Source organism: Peromyscus maniculatus, chromosome 4 (assembly GCF_049852395.1).
Source record: "Peromyscus maniculatus bairdii isolate BWxNUB_F1_BW_parent chromosome 4, HU_Pman_BW_mat_3.1, whole genome shotgun sequence".
Lineage (NCBI taxonomy): Eukaryota > Metazoa > Chordata > Mammalia > Rodentia > Cricetidae > Peromyscus > Peromyscus maniculatus.
This window is the reverse complement of record NC_134855.1, coordinates 125,054,154-125,071,712: the sequence shown is the minus strand read 5'-3', so window position 1 is coordinate 125,071,712 and position 17,559 is coordinate 125,054,154. Positions and strand designations below refer to the sequence as shown.

The window sequence follows — 17,559 nt, the reverse complement described above, 5'->3', positions numbered from 1 at the left end:
GGAGAACTTAGAGACGGAGAACAGAGAGGGATAAGGAGGATTTTGACAAGAGAGAACGTGTGGAGGAGATGGAAGATGAGGAAGATGGGGTAGTACTAGCTGGGTAAGAATGAGATGAAAAGGACCTCGATGAGGCAGAATTAAGATGAGAGAATTAAGATTGAACTTAGAGGGAGCAGTAGATAAATACAGAGAGAAATCAGGCAGGAAGGAAGCTAGGCACAAGAACAGAACTGAAGCTGTGTAAATAGGATGTTATCCCAGAGGAATTAAAGCAGTAGACTAGAGAGCTCGGTGTGCTGAGATTCTTTTTCCCAAAAATAGTTCCCACCGTTCTTAGTTTTCTCTCCTGAGCCCCCGGGAAGTATTAATATTAAGGGTGGTCCTTTAAATATTATACAAGAATTTTCCTAAGACTGTTCTTGCTACAAATGTCTAACACGACATGAGAGGACATGTCTTTGCATCTGCACGCTCGTTTCAACCTTAATCTTTTCTCTGATCAGGCTCATGTGTTTCTTCTGTTTTCTTAGAACATCAGGGCTTGTAACATCTCCTGTCTCTCTAGTGTACACCCCTCCAGTCTTCATTTCCTTTCCGACACAGACTTTTCATGGTTAGATTTGTTGATTTGAGGGACAGGGTAACTCCCGTCCCAGTAGCATCACCTAATCCAGAATCCCTAGGATGGACCCCTTATCATTTTCCCCGACCTGGGAAACCTATTTTAATAAACAAACAGCACTGAGTTAACCCATGTGATAACACATTCTGTCAGCGACAGTACTGCTCCAGGGCACTGGTGATGCTGCCCACCTAAATTTAAGAGGACCTCTCCATTCTCTCCCTTATGAGCAAAAGCAATTGATTTCAGCTGAATCACCAGGCGCTGTTAACAATAAGCTGGGCCATGGGAAGAGGAGACAAGGAATCTGACAGAGAGTTCAGGTCTCTGGGCTCTTTTTTTTTTTTTTTTTTGGTTTTTCGAGACAGGGTTTCTCTGCATAGCTTTGCGCCTTTCCTGGAGCTCACTTGGTAGCCCAGGTTGGCCTTGAACTCACAGAGATCCGCCTGGCTCTGCCTCCCAAGTGCTGGGATTAAAGGTGTGCGCCACCACCGCCCGGCTTGGTCTCTGGGCTCTTTTTCCACCTCACAATACATCTCACTTTCCACTCCCTCAGTTTCCCTCCCCATGCCGTTATCTGCCCCACAATGTCACCACCACCCTTTGCTCTACTATTTCTTGGCCTCCCTGGTTTCTGGAAGTGCACAGCTGATTCTCAGTTACAGACTAGGGAAAGAGCTGACCTAAACAGATAGTTACAGTCAGCAGCCCCACTTCCACATGTCAGAACTGAAGACAGGCACAGTGACACACTGTTCAATTTGATTCTCAGGTGAATCTTTGGTTTTCTTTTCCCCTTTTTCCCCTATATGCGTGCTTCTTCCTAGATAGTGGAATCTCACTAAAGACATAGGAGAACATGCATTTACTCAACTAACACATATACTAACAAGAAAGACATTCTGGTGGTTGAAAAAGAGATTTGCCACATATTTTGCCTTTCAGGAACCTTAAGATCATAGCTTGAGCACAGTATTTGTCACATGCTTAGTAGGACTCTAAATAAGAACTCAAAAGATTTGGTCTCAAATGTTATCCCCCTTCAGCACATAAAGACAACTGTCCAGGGAAATCACATCTCTAAACAATGAAACTGTACTTTCAGGATGACTTTGCTATTAAACATAAATGCTTCCTGGGAAGGTATATATAAGATATAATTAACACCACATTAGTTCTCATATAGGTGGTTATAATCCATAAGAGAACCAGCCCCCAAATATGGAAGAATTAACTTTCAACCAAGTCTCAGTGCCTACTGGAATCACAGTCTGGGTGGGACACAGAGCACTGTCATACTAAGACAAGGGGCCCACAGTGAAATGAAAACAGTTGATACATAAACAATTAGACTAGCATGAAGAAAATGCAGAGGTAATTAGGACACAGACTTAAGGCAGGGCAGAGGGACAAAGGCAGGTGTGAGATATGATGGGGCATTCAGGGAAATGTAGTTTGTTCAGCAGGTTAAAGCACTGTTGGCTATGTGTGACCACGAGAGAAAGGGTGCATGTGTCCAGCGGATAAAGATGTAGAGAAACAGTGGGGAGATACAGGAATGGGAGAGGTAGAGGGAGGAAGAGAAGGGAGAGATAATACATGTATGTAAGTATGGGAGGTGCATCATAGGACTGAGGCTGGAGGTAGTGAGCAGGTAGAGAACAGCACCTGGGCTCTGTCCTAAGGTGCCTGGACTATCACCTCATAATCGAGTGAGGCTTGCCCTGGTGATGACCATTCCTGAATTCTGACATGCTAGTGCCATGCCTGGCACAATGTGGGAGGCTGCACATATATTAGCAAGTAAATATTCTATACATGTCTCTGGGGCCTTTCTCAGTGCTCCAAAGTTCCAGTACCCGGCTATCTGTGTCTAAGGACTTCTCAAAGCCCCTGGAGGCTTCTCTGTCTATAGGAGTACATGACTAAGTCTCCAGCATCATGTGTACCCCTGCTTATTCATTCTCAACCCACACTGCTCCAGAGCCACTGCAGAAAATCATAAACCGAGTCATGAGATCAGTAAATTCTTTTTCTGAAAGACTTTAGCATTATATATACAATAAGGTGGGACAGGCTCATCTCTACAAAGGAGAAGAAACTGACTGAATGTAATTTGAGAAAAAATCTCCATCTCTCAAAAATTGTTTCAACTTGTTCTCCTTCCTGGAATTCTACAGATTTGAAATTCAAGTGCATTGACTGCTCTATTCAAGGACAAAGTCTGTGGCATCTGGAGGCATGGACAGCGCACTCTGAACATCTTTCTCAAGTAATTTACCCAAGGTCCTCAGCAAAGGAGTAAAGATCTGGCATCAAAGTGGAAAAGCATTAAGAGGGAAGAGAATGCTCCATCATAACTAAGGCCAACGCTGGACACCAGCATAAAAGATCAACATCTCCTATGACAAACCTCTGCTTACAGCTAAAGTGACGGTGTCACAAGCTGGGTTTCTGACATTAGTGTTGGGTTCCATGGGCATGAAGCAAGCAGCCTGAGATTCAGAGCGACTGCTAAATCCAAGTGCTACATGGATCTCATGTCCTTCCGACTGTAGCCACATGGTCTATTTTATTTCATCAACAGAATTGTTTCAAAACAGGAATTTTTACCCAAAATCCAAAGCAGCATAATCTATGAGATTTTTGAAGCATATTGTAAATAAAACTTTCCATATTCTTATAAAGTTTGTTCTTTTCGGAAAAAAATGATCCCTTATATTCTTTCCTAGCTCATTATACAAGTTTCTAAAACATATCAGTTATATATAACTAATACTCTCAATTAAATTAGATTATTTACAAGGATGGTTCCAATTCATTCCTCCAACATTTAACTATAAGGAGAAATCAATCACTGGATAAGGCCACACATGATATAAAAATAAGAGGGAATTTTCTATTTATTTCCTTTATTCCTGCTTTGTCCTCTGCTTTATTTTCTATGTAAAATCTCCGAGTAGTTTACAATGTGGATAATAGCAACTGCTTCTGGACCTTAAGCACCTGACTGCAATACTTAAAAAAAGCTTAAACACAGCTAGTCCCAGAACTTGGTTTCTGCATTCTGTTCCCCACTTAAAGCCAGTACAACTCCTTGAGTAAAGGGCTACAGGCAGAGAAGACATGGCACACTTGCGGCCCCCTGCTGTGCCCCGAAGGAAAAAGGCTCAGAATCCAAAGGGTCCTGGAGAAAGAACACAGGAGCCATCTAATGACACCCAGTGGCTGCAGGTGAAGCTCAGTATATGTGGTGAGCATGTTTAAGGTACTAGTTTCAATCCCTAGCACCCAAAAATAGAGACTTCCACTGGCTATTTTTGTAAAAACAGGAACAAAAGTAACTATTGATAATATACTAATTAAATAAAAACCCATATGTTCATCATGCTATTGAGAAAGAGGGAGGGGTCGAGGGGGAAATTTCTTTGTTATGGAAGTCAGTTAATGGGAGATATAACTGAAACTGACATTCTGAACAACCTCCGTTATGATAATTCTCCCAAGAAGGCTCATCTACAGATCCCAAACCAGTGGGTAAAAGGCTAGTGAAGAATATGATCTTCAGTGATGCCAAGCCATCACTCCACAAATTATTTCCTTCTAGAGGGAGGGGTTAAAATACCTTAAAACAAGTTCGATGGAGATTACCATCGAAACCAACAGCTCAAAGACTTCCTCACTCATGTAGGACCACTTGACATGAGGGACTGCTTTATTGGAAACTACAGGAAACATGATTTGCCTGTGGCTATTAACAAACATCAACTAAAACTTCGGCACAGTGTTGAGCCACATCGTCAGGACTCCCTAGCCATGTATCAGAACACTGCACAGACACAGGGCATTCTCAGGACTGCACAAAGTGCTGCAGGGCAGTGCTGGTCCCACCACAGTTCCAGTTCACAAGAGATGGGGTGGGAGGTGGGGGCAGATTCTGGATAAGGAAACCAAAACTCTAACTTCAAGTGACCAGCAATTGGCTGCCTTTGTCAAAATAGCCAATGCAGAAGGAGAAGAAAAGGAGGAGGAGGAGTAGAAGGAGAAGAAGAAAACATTTGAAATTAGATTAAAATAGACTTTAAAGGTCATGATGATAATATATATCCAAATAACATGTAAACTCCAGCGGCTCATGGTCTAGAAATAGAAGACACTTTTTAGGGAAACTGAAAAAATTCAAATATGAGCTGAATATACTGATACTGTGGATTAGATATTTAGTTTTAAGAATGATAAGAAGAATATAATTATATAAAAGACCACTCTCGTGCTTAAGAGCTTAGGAGACAAGTGTCATGATGTAATCAGGAGATTTGACTGCTCAGAAAGAAAAGCCCATCTGCACATACAAAGCACACACTGCAGAATAGTTAGAACTGTTATATCTAGTGGAGAATGTGTCCATTAGAATAATTCCTTTCATTTTTCTGTAAATTTGAAATTTTTGCAATAAAATTAGGCTAGAGAATAACTGCTAGAGCACACGGGAAAAAACACTAAAAGCAACTTCCCCTACACCCACTATTCTGTTGGGTTAATCTGGGCAACGGCCCCTGCCATTGCAAATAGCAAGGAAGAAAGCCAAGCTTGGGGCCCTCCAACTTTGGCGTAAGTTTAAAAGCACCATGTAGGCATGCACTAGAAGGGGCTATGGTGCCAGAATAAAAGGAAGCTTTGAACAGCAGTCACTGTACCACAGAGGCCAGGCGCATGAAGGTAAACTCCCAGGGAGCACTCCCCGGGGCTCCCCACCCCTAATGGACTCTTGATGAGGAGAGCAGCCCAGACCAAAAGGACAAAAAACAGAAAACAAAAAACAAAAAAACCAAGGAGTTGACCAAGAGGGAACTGGCTTCTAAAAGGAGCCTTATTGTTGCTTAAGTTCACACATTACCAACAAATAACCCCACGCAGACAACTGAAAGTGACTGCCACTGATCCAGGAAAGCGCTTCACAATACACTGCAGAAAACAAGGTGTCACCTTCAGTTTTTGAAGTTTCTCTGTATTTGTGGTCAAGTGTTCAACGTAAGTCTGGACACATTCAAACTTCTTTAAATATCCTTGGTTTCGGACATGAGCCCTCCTTTCAGATTCACATATTTCCTTCAGGTATTTCTTTAGTTTTGCACATTTCAGCTTAGCTCTTAAGAAAAAAAAAAGTTAGATCTTTAATAATGTAACTCAAATTTAACAAATTTAAGAATAATTTTCTTTAACGAAAGTGTTAACAGGACAATAAAAATCTAAGAAACTGTACTCAAAGCATTGAGTACAGGGGACAGAATGCATATATAGTATTAGAGAAAGAAAACTATTATGGTATCACTAAGGTATGGAATTGGTATGACACACCTCTCCTGAGAAACGCAACAGTACCACTTGATACCACAGTAAAGACTCATATGCTGCTGAGACAGGTCTCACTGTACAGCCTAGGATGGGTGGGAACCTGCAGTCCTCCTTCCTTGGTTTCCCCAGTGTGAATAGTACAGATATGCAGCACCATGCCCAAATGCACCATGCCCAGCTACATGGATAGCTTTCTTTCTTTGTTTCTGTCCTTTGTTTTGTTTTGTTTCCTGCCTCTGCTTCTTGAGTGCTAGTATTAAAGGTGTGCACCACCACACCCAGCTCTGGATTTATTTCTTAAACTGAAATATGGTTTTAAGAGCAGTGTCTCTTTAGTCATATTCACATGTACACATAGCCAAGTTTTTATGTGACAAGCAATTTTCAAATTAAATGTTCATCAGCCAGGCAGTGATGGCGTATGCCTTTAATCCCAGCACTCAGGAGGCAGAGCCAGGCGGATCTCTGTGAGTTTGAGGCCAGCCTGGTCTCCAAAGTGAGTTCCAGGAAAGGCGCAAAGCTACACAGAGAAACCATGTCTTGAAAAGCCAAAAAAAAAAAAAGCAGAATCAAAATATAAAATATAGTACATAAAATTAGGAAAATTTAAAATACAAAAGCTATTATTGAAATAATGTAAAGATGTATTAGACATTACAACAACATATTAGTGAAATATTTTGTAGTAATATATAAACTGTGAGAAAACTTTTGGAGACTCTTATCCAAATTGTAATACTAAAAGACATACTAGATAGCTCAAAGTACACAACCTTCTCTTCTCATAGACCAATATGCTAATTTTCTTCCTTCTTTACAACTATCTGAACCATAAATGAGTACCTTATGGAGCATTTATATTTTTAGTCCAGTAAGGTATTTTATATTCTCTCATCCACTTATGTATTTACCTTCCCAGTACAGATTTTCAAAGATGCTAGAAATATTCAAAATTAATCAACATCAGATCTTAAACCTCTAACTCTAGGCCAACAAGCTTTCAGAAATCCCCGCCCCACCCATCCCATCTCTGGGGCAGTGGTGGGGAGTGTTTAGGTATGAATGTGTGTTCCAGTGTGAGTCAGAGGACAAGCTCAGCTGTCAGTCCTCACCTTCTACCTTGTTTGAGGCAGGGTCTCTTGTTGTTCACCACCACATATACCAGACTAGCTGGCTCACAAATTCCTGGGGAGCTCTGGTCTCTGCCTACCATCTTCATGTGGGATTTCAGACATGCACCACCATGTCTGGCTTTATGTGGACTCTGAACTTAAGTCCTCAGGCTTGCCTGGCCAGGGTTTACTCACTGAGCCATCTCCCCAGCCCAGAAGATTATCATACTAATGATACCGTGCTTTAACTATGATTGGCTGTCTTCATTTTTCCTTCTGAATAAAACAATCTACCACTGTTTTGACTGCCCATATCTGCATTTTTGACACATATGATAGTCATGGAGGAAGACCCAACATACTCTTATCTAGAGACTTAATAAAGCTACTTAATAACCATGCTTTCTCCACCCAAATCCTAGTCCTCATTCTTGCTATTAACCTTCAAAGCTGATCGTGTAAGTTATCCATCCACCCAAGCAATCACTCATCTACTTAGTAGTGCAAGCATGAAAACTTCTAGCTACAGTCAACAGAGAAACAAGCAGGTAATTACTACATGCTGAAAGCTATGAAGGAAGGGAAGGAACTTTTCAGAACAGCCTGAGGCCCTCCCAGGGGCAACAATTTTTCAAGTAAGGGTTGAGAGATGGATAAAAGCTAGCAGATCAGCTGTAATAATTACATGCCTTAACCACTAAAGAAGCTAAATATGTTTAAATGAGAACCAAAAAGACTATACTACTTTATTTTTCCAACCCCCCAGTACTGCCTTATTTTAAAATATTTAAGCAAAACCATATTCTGAACCAACACAAAAACTAAATAATGAAAAAAAATGTTTATTTATAATATATAAAATTAATAGCATTTAATTCAAATTACCATGCATTAAAAATAAAATAATAAAAAATAGCCAGGCGGTGGTGGCGCACGCCTTTAATCCCAGCACTCGGGAGGCAGAGCCAGGCGGATCTCTGTGAGTTCGAGGCCAGCCTGGTCTACAGAGCGAGTTCCAGGAAAGGCGCAAAGCTACACAGAGAAATCCTGTCTCAAAAAAAAAAAAAATTATAACTATAAAAACTATAACATAATAGTAGGGGTTAATTAGGCTTTTTTTTTTTTTTTTTTTTTTTGAACAGGGTCTAAGTAGTCCTAGATGGCCTGGAACTCACTATGTAGACCAGGCTGGCCTCAACCTCATAGAGACAGGGATCCGCCTGCTTCTGCCTCCAGAGAGCTGAGAGTAAAGGCATGTGCTTCCACCACAAGCTGTAGGGATTACATATTGACTACAAACAAGCTGGACAATCATCACTGTCATCTCTTACCTGCACTTATCGGACTTATTGTATTCATAAAGCTTGTCTTCCAGGTCAAATCTCTTCTTTTCACTGTAATATAAAAACAAAACAAAACAAAAGTCACTGTATCGTATAAGTTAATGTATTTACACCATGATGTCTTTGAAATTGCACCTTTGTGAGACTTGTTCCATCAATCTATTTAAAAAGGAGACAATGTCATGAGTGGCTGAAACAAAAACTCATCTCCAAGGAAGTAGAAGAAACAAGATGGTACAGTGTAGCAGGAATCTTACAAGTTCTTATTAATGAAAATAAACCTGGAGCAGGTATTGGGGTGAATGCTAGCAGATCAGAGAAGTAGAACAAGCCACAGCCACCTCACATCACCAGTTCCTCAGCTGATCCTGTTTCCTCAGGCTTGAAGCCTTTGAGTCCTCATTTAAATGGATCTTAGCTGAACTGCTTCTCTAAAGCCTGAAAGCTTAACCAGCTCTAGTTCCTTCCTGGTCCTCACACCTTATATACCTTTCTGCTTTCTGCCATCACTTCCTGGAATTAAAGGCATGAGTGCTACCATTTTCTAGCCTCTGTATCTAGTGGCTGTTCTGTTCTCTGACCCCAGATAAGTTTATTGAGGTGCACAACATTTTGGGGAACACCACAGTACAGGGAATTTGCACTTAAATTACAAGGAGAGACAGATCTTTAAGTACATCTAGGACGCTATGCTGCCATGGTATTATGGCCAAGATGAATGACTGAAGTCTGATCATGAGGAATCATCTAAAGGACCCAGTTTGGGAGTTACCATCTAGAAAACTCAAGAAATTGTCAAGAACATGACCAACAAGGACAGACAAAAAGAAACAAAAATCACTCCAAGAAGACAGAAGAGATATGGCACACAAAATGCAAACCATGTTTCCCAATGAAACCCTAGACCAGAAAGGACCAGAAAGAAAAGGGGACACTGCTGGTGTCCGGCATGAGTGTGTGGGCTGACACAGCAAGGCTGGGTACCTGTGAGAGCTGTACTGTGCTTATATAAAAGAGCAGTCCTTTTTTTTTTAAGTACATTAAAGAGTTTAGTGGTGATGGTGATCACATCTGCAGTTTCAACTATTTCAGAGAGGAGCGCTGATTTTAAATATGTGTATGGGAAGAGAAAATTACAATATCGGCACTTCAGGAGAATCTGGGTGAGGAAAACACTGGAGGTCTTTGCCCCATATTTGCGACTTTGCTATAAGCCTGGCTTTTTAAAAATAATTTTTAAAATGAATCTGTGTTATCTAGTGAAAAAGGGCCACCATTTCTTCAAAAGTCCATCATCAACTCCCAAATTGCAAATTCTTTTTAATAATGATGTAAAAATCTTTGTTCTCAGTTCCCTCTTCAGAGGATGCAGACACCTGCTAATCACACTTCCTCTCTCCAAACACTTCATATCTTAGCAACCACAGTCAGACACACTGTGGCTCTCTCTTTCATGCAAAAATGGTGCTGATCTTGCCAACTCCTAACTCCCTCCTCCATGCTGCTGCATCTCTGAATGATAATCCTTCATATGAGTTTTAAATATAAGGCTTAAAAACTAGATATTTACCTCAATGAAAGTCAGAGGGTAGGCTTATTGGTAGGATCACTATGCTATGCCTACATATCAAATCTCTATTTCAGAATCTCTGAAATGCCCAAACCTGAGATGCTTACACAGCCCATGCTTCAGTCACTTATACCCCTCATCTGGGTTTTCACAGCTAGGCTGTTCTACACGGCTGTATGTTCTGCATTTTAAGGCACTTGTTCTGTCTGTGCCTCAATACTTCAATTTTCCATCACCCTCAGCTCTACTCAACTAATATGTCAGTGTCAATTTCCGGACCATTATGATAGGTTACCCTGAATCAATATCACCATTGAAAATAACTGGGGCTGGTTAATGGACCTTTCAAAGGATGTTTTTATATACAATAATTGTTAAGCATCAGTCCCACTTATATGTTTCTACCACACTTGTGGGCACTATACACTGCAACATGTCACTCCATTAGACTCTTTTAGATTCAATTATTGACTTTCACAATGCAGAGAAAGCACTACATACAAACGGAAAAACATTCAAGCTATAAAATTACACCTATGTGTGAATACAGAGAAGATGACTGAGGATCAAAATATGGCAGTTTCAAAGAAAAAGCCCAGCTATCAGATCAGCTAACATTTCAATAACTGCCTCTAAAAGGGTTGAGAAGAGTGAACTGTGTGTATTGTTGCCGTTAATCTCCTGCTTCTCCAAAGTTTCCAAATTGATAAAGCATTTCCAAGCATTCCTACTGCTATTCAAATCGCAACATTTGAGATGACCATGGACTTTCAGGAGACAGTGCTCCCTATGTGGAGACTGGCTTTTAATTTTGAAATGTTATTACATTTATTTGTGTGTATGTGTGTGCGTGCATGTGTGTGTGCTCACACACATTCATGTGTGGCAGTCAGAGGACAACTTTCATGAGTCATTTCTCCCCTCCCACCTTGTAGGTAGGAATCAAACTCAGGTCATTAAGTTTGGCAGCATGCACCTTTACTTGCCGATCCATTTCACCAGCCTAGCTTTAATTTTTTTAAAGCCCACTAATCTAGTTTTTTTTTAAGTGAGTCTTTATTTTATATATTAATCTAGTTCCCTCATCCTGCTGAAGAACCAAGGTTCAAAAAGGACAGATCACCCTTTTCAAGCTCTCGGGACTTGTCATGGCCAGAACTCATGATCTTACTGTAGTGCTCTCTCTAAAGTTATTTGCTTCTCTATCTTGTGTATAGCATGCATTAATTAGAATTACTTACAGATTCTTAAAATGAAAAATGATCACCCATGGCAACAGATTTACACTGACTTAAAAATAAAACAAATCTTCAATGCAGGACCACGAACAGGCCATAAAATGTGACTCCAATTTCTTCTGTAACTTCAACAACCTTACCTTGCTTAGTAATTAAAGTAAGAAGTGCTAAACATAAAGTGGATAATCATTACATGGTTATTGTACCATAAGGACCATAAACAGCCAGGTGTTTCTAGCACAGGAGGCAAAAATAACTCACCATTAACTTAGTTCAAAAAGAATGTCATTTAAATCAGCAACATTTTAAGAGCAGATCTTTGGCTATGAAACACAAGTAAGTAAAGACCCAAGGTAACTACACCACTCTGCAACTACAGCAGTGAGCTGAAGGCCCTGAGACAGACAGTCCTGTTGTTTAATTACACAGTATGTAAAGACACTTACTATCACCTTGGATGACTAGAAAAGGACCATTCTTTAGTGACAACATGAGGCCCCTGGGCTCCACAGAAGCCATTCATAACACCTAGACACTAGCTAATTGACTCTTGGATTCCACTCATAAATTCAAATATTTCACAAAACACCTCTCTCGTCACATGTGCTACACTGCAAGCCAAAGGGTCTGCTGGGTGTCGCTTCTTCCCTCCCAGAATTCCCAATGTAGGCCAAAAAAAAAAAAAAAGTAAAAAGTCACCTGTGCTCTCCCCGAAAGTGCGTAAGCCAAGCAGAAGGTACAAACATTAGGGAAAGTGTTTGGAAAAGAAGAGTTCTGAAGGGAATGATACACACTTTTTTAAAGACAGGATCTCACTATGCTGCCCTGGCTGACCTGGAACTCATGATGTAGTTTAGGCTGGCCTTGAACCTGTTGTCCTCCTATTTCTGCCTCTTCAGCATACACGACCACCAGCATACCCTTAACTGGTTAATTTTTTTTTTAAGTGGGTGATTAAGAGATCCCTAGGGTAGGACAACAGGGCTGTGTCAGAAAGAAAACAGGATGTAGGAAGGAGAAAAACCATGGAGAGGACAGTTAAGGCCTGTGGAAAATAGTTTACAAATAACTGACAAAAATTAAGTCTAGCATAAGATGCAGTTCCCTTGAGAAAAAAAAATCACTTACTTTACCTCACCTGCAATTACTGTTATCATCTTAGAACTGTTACAGCCCTCCTGGTCCATCTGTATGATTCTGTAACTTTAACACTCATTAAATGTTTTATTTATCAAGAGATCCAAAAATCTATTTCCTTTCTTGTCAACTAATGAGATTTCTAAGCCCAATTAATTTGGCAGCTAAAATAAGTGTTCCAACAACTTATCTTTCATGTGGTTATTTATAGTCGATTGCTTTATAATTTTCTCTATTTATGCATTCTTAGATCTAGCTGTCTCCAGTGGTTCTCATCTTTCATGTCTTAATCAAAGGCAATCCCAAGCCTCGAAGCTGAACTCGTTGAAAATTTCATCCCTTCACTATAAATTTAGGGAGCCCCAGACACCTCCAAATGACTCCAGCATTTTAACAGGGCATGGGTTTTAAGCATACACCCACATCACCTCACTCCAGCCTGTATTCCTGGACCTGGCATCATTGATGCAGTGTGTGTGTCAAACTAGGGTGACAATCTGAAGAGAGAGTGGGGAGGGGGCTGTAGAAGAGAACTAGAGAAATTCACAAGGCTTGATGGAGACTGGCAGGCAAAAGAACTACTCACTTCCGGCCGCATCCTCAGGCTGAGGGACCCGGCTCTAGTTGCCATGGGAGATTATAGTCTCTCTCTGCACCTAACTCAAACATAGGGTCATTTGTGGTGAACTTTATGCTCCAGACCCCATCCGGAACTAGTGGTAGGTCGCAAGCGGGTCCCGGGCCTGGGGAATCATTGGCGGGGAATGGGAAGAAACGCCAGACAGGGTACCCAAAGCTCTCAGTGGCGCACTGACTCCCCGCCCCGTCCCGCGGCCGTACCTGTCCCGCAGCGCCTGCTGGAGCTGGCCCACCCTTTCGTAGTAGCTGGGACTCGCCAAGGGCGCGGACGCGGCGGGGATCTGGCGCACGCCGCCGCCACCGCGCCCTCGCGGCATCGCCCCGGGGCAGCGCGAGGGCCTGCGTTGCCAAAGGAGACCGCCCCGACATGCACCGCGGGTAAACAAGGAGCCAGGCCGCCTGAAGAGGGCGGGGCAGAGGCGGGGCGCCGAGGAGGCGGGGCAAGATGCCGTGCGGGGGCGGGACGGAGGTTGAGATCCAGGCCGGGCGGCGAACCCTGGTGGTACAGGCTACAAAGGGACCAGAAGCCGAGAGAGCTGAGTCACCTTCTCTCTGCTGCAGCTGGGTTTCTCTTCCCTGCTCCTGCTATAGAATCCCTTCCAACTGTACTCATCAGATGCGGTTTCTTGCTTCCCACCCCTTTCCCTGCCTCTTTTCTTCTTAGAATTTGCAGAGACACCCAGTGGCAAGGTTGTTTTGCTACCAGCACTTAAAAAAGCAAAACAAAAAGCCAGAAAAAAAAAAAAAATACTCAGCAGATGTATGCAGTGCCGTGCTGTCCTTAGAACGTGATGGCTCCATTTGCCATCAACCTTTATAGGAGACAAAGATTTGGTTTCTAACTAGTTACTTGTGAACCAGACAATTTACTTCTGCAGACAATCCTCCAACAAGGCCTGGAGCCAGACTGCGGCAAATAAATCCTCTCTCCCACTGCTCAGCTGTGACCATGGAAAAGCCAAGGCACACCAGAGTGAATTAGGCAGGCGTTGACAGCAAGATTAACCTAACCTTAGATCAATCAAAATGAATTAGTGGTTATAAAGGCCCAGAACATAGTATCAGTTTTTATCATTGCCTCCACGAACATGACAAAAGGGTTTCGGAAGAAAGACAACTGTATTCTAAAACCCATTTGGAAGGGAAAAATAAAAATAAAAAAATGTTATACACACATATACGGAGTCACTGTGTGGTTTCTTATTGTACATTTTTTTTGGGTTACTTTTCCCAAATCAGTAGTTCATTTATATGCAAAGTGTCACTTAAATCAAGGCTTCTTTAATAGTAAATCAGGACACTGCGGGGCTTGTCCAGTATGGGGGTGGGGCTGTGTGTTAAAAAGTTTGCAACAGTCGACCATTCCTCAATGTACAAAGACCAAAACAATTGAAAATTAAGGCATAGTAAATCCCAGGTGTTTCTGGAAGCATTTGTCCATGTTTCATACCTTGACATAGCATGTTCACTATGCACTGTGTATGTCCACACTCTGACTTAAAATACTAAATTGGTCATTAGGGAAAGCAATGAAATGCTCAAAGGTCAACAACATACGATTATGATTTTACTGAGCCTTCCTTCCCCATACTGTCTGCCTAAATGTTGAAAGGTACAAATTAAACTGGACTGGACAATATATCCATGTAATCTCAGCACTCAGTGAGTGAGGCAGGAGGATCTCTAATTCCAGACAGGCCTTACAGACCCTGCCTTTAAAAAAAAAAAAAAAAAAAAAAAAAAAAAAAAAAAAACACATGGGCCAGGGAGGCAGCTTAGCAATCCAAGGATGCTTGTTCTGCAGGTGTGACAACCTGCATTTGATTTTATTCCCCAAAGTTGTCCTCTGACCTCCATTTGTGCACTCTAACACACACGCATCCACACTCATGCACACACACAATATTCATCTAATAAAAATGTCGTATATCAGGATAACAGGCTATAAGTAAAATAGGGTCTCTCCTGTCTTCACCACTATATCTTTATAAGAATGTGGACATCAAGGTAGAATTCTGACCCCTTTCCTAATCCAATTTCCCATGCCAGGTTCAGGGTTGCATGATGAGATGCCTTACCCACAGTAGGGCTGGATGTGCCCTACCTTCTCTCCATTCAACAAATCCCATCTGCATCCATAAGCCTATCTCAGCCTCCTTTTGGCCTAAAGCTAAACACTAGTGTTGGCTCCTTGTAAGAATGGCCCAGAAAAGAGGTCTCTGAAGGCCCTGGAAAGCAGTTTGGGACTCTTTGAACAGGAAATGCTAGGGTTCCGGGTACCTGGGACTGTGTTCTAGGAGATGTGTGTTTGTGCACCCCCATGGGCATGTGCTTGACTTTGGGGCCTCCTTTCCTCACATGAAATGACCAGAGAAGGACCAGAACAGATCTGTGATATTCAGAGCTAGTACAGGACCCTCCTGTCCCACGGTTAGGTTACCATGAATGTGATTTATACTTAGTTAATCTATCAGCTCATTATATCAAGTTGATCCAAGCTTGTGTGCTGAGGTTTATTTTACTAATTATAGTGTGCGATGATTCATCTTCATTGTCAACTTGATTAGATTTGGAATCACCTAGGAGACACATCTCAGGGATGGGGATATTTCCAGAGAAATTTAACTAAAGGGAAAGATCCATCCCAAATGTGGCCTGCAGCATCCCACGGGCTGCAGGGCCAGACTGCATAGAAACAGAATTCCCTGTTCCTTATTTCCTGGCCCTACCCAGATGTGAGGAGTTACAGCTGCACACTTTTGCAGTCATGAACTCTGCCATCCCTTTCTTACCATAGCGGACGCTTCCCTCTTAACCCGGGAACCAGAACAAATCCTTCTTAAGTTGCTTCTCTCAGTATTTGGTCACAGCTATGAGAAAAGTAACCTATACATAGATAATCAAAGTTTTACTACAATCCTGACAAAAATAAACACCTTTCGTAAGCCCCTCAAGGCATATGAGTAAGCAGACCCCAACCCCCAGAGTACTCTAATGTCCAAATTGGCTGTTTTTGGCCCCTTAAGACGCAGGCAGCCAAGCTCCACCCTCAAGAAGAAAAGCCCAAGATCAGGCCACAAAAGCCCACCAATCCCTGGACTTGCCCCAAGATAAGACCACAAAATCCCACCAATCCCAGGCCACCCTAGAAAGCGTGTACCTCCAAGAAGTCCTCCATAAAGCATGTCTCCTGCTCAGCTCTTTGCTACTTCTCTCCTAAGCAGAGGCAGACATCCTCTTCTGTCTTTCCCAATAAATCACTTGTGTGAGGTTTGTCGTGTGGCGTGACTTTGTGGTATTCCTTGGCTCCTGACTGCCAGGATACCTTTCTCCTCAGAGCTGTAACACTTACGCCTTTCATTTTTTTTTAAAACATTTTATTTAGGTCTGCACATTCTTCCAAGATAACAATTTTATAATTATGTTCAGAAAATAGCACAGAGTAAGCAGGTAGGATAGCCCTTTAGCATCCCTGCCCCTGCCCCTGTTTTTTGATTTTTCCAGACATGGTTTCTGAGAACTCACTCTGTAGACTAGGCTGGTCTCAGACTCAGAGATCCACCTGTCTCTGCCTCCTGAGTGCTGGTATTAAAGATGTGCACCACCACACCTAGCTAATATCCCCATTTTTATCAGGTCAGTTTAGAAGAATCTAAAATTAAATATAGTTAAACAATAAATATTCAAAATAATTAAAATGCTCAGGCTATGACTGACACTTTAATGACATAATAATTCTAGATGGAGAGCCTCCTTTATCAACAGTAACACATAGCAAATGGAAAGACTATTTCTAAAGTATTTATGCCAAAAGTATACATTTAGAATAACAATAAACATTTAATGAATTCAGGATTCTTCACTTTAAATATTTAATTAGGGACAGACTCTCTTTTAATATTTTTCTTTAGTTTAGTTTCTTTAGTAGCCTGCCTGGACTATAAACCACTGAGATGTTTGGGTTGTCAAATGTTACTGCAAGTATAAAGATGAACTAGAAGTAAGGACTCTGACTTCAGCCCCTTATTTAATTTAATTTAATTAATTTTTTGTTGTTTAAAAAAGGCTCTTGTTATGTAGCGCAGGTGGCCTACAACGCACTACGTAGACCACACTGGCCTAGAACTCATGACAATGCTCTTGCCTCTGCCTCCTGGATACTGGAATTACAGGTTCATTCTATCACTTTCGACTTTGGTTCCCTCATTTAAAAGATGAAGAAAAAAGTCATGTAGCTGGTAATCTGTGTAATTTAGTTCAAAATATGTGTCCCCAGTAAGCCAACAGCATCGGAAAGTCAGTGTGTCTCAGCCCAGCATTCATATGGGTCTTTGGATAAGCTACATGAAACTGTTATGTTAATTAAAGCAATTGAATGAAATGGTGACATGTCTTTCAGAAATGTGTTGAAATTAGAATTGTACCTTTTAAAAGATAAATACTGCTGTGGATATCATTCTATATAAATAAAACACTGATGGCCAGTGACCAGACAGGAAGTATAGGCGGGACAAGGAGAGAGGAGAATTGGGGAAACAGG

General features: G+C 41.6%; 1 protein-coding gene across 6 annotated transcripts in view; it reads right to left on the bottom strand.

Annotated features, from left to right (window-relative positions):
* Positions 1-13,420, bottom strand: part of Kiz (kizuna centrosomal protein) — a 108,394-nt gene extending 94,974 nt beyond the window's left edge. For 3 of the 6 annotated variants that reach the window (XM_016002991.3, XM_042276406.2, XM_076570786.1), the window contains exons 1-3: positions 13,221-13,392; positions 8,424-8,486; positions 5,612-5,774 (exon numbers count right to left, since the gene is read on the bottom strand). In XM_016002991.3, coding sequence (XP_015858477.1) covers positions 5,612-5,774; positions 8,424-8,486; positions 13,221-13,336 — 342 coding nt within the window. In that variant the 5' untranslated portion in view covers positions 13,337-13,392. Of the gene's footprint in view, positions 1-5,611; positions 5,775-8,423; positions 8,487-13,220 lie in introns of all 6 variants that reach the window. The other 3 variants (XM_006984479.4, XM_076570787.1, XM_042276407.2) reach the window with 3 other exon arrangements.
* Between the last annotated feature and the right edge of the window lie 4,139 nt (positions 13,421-17,559).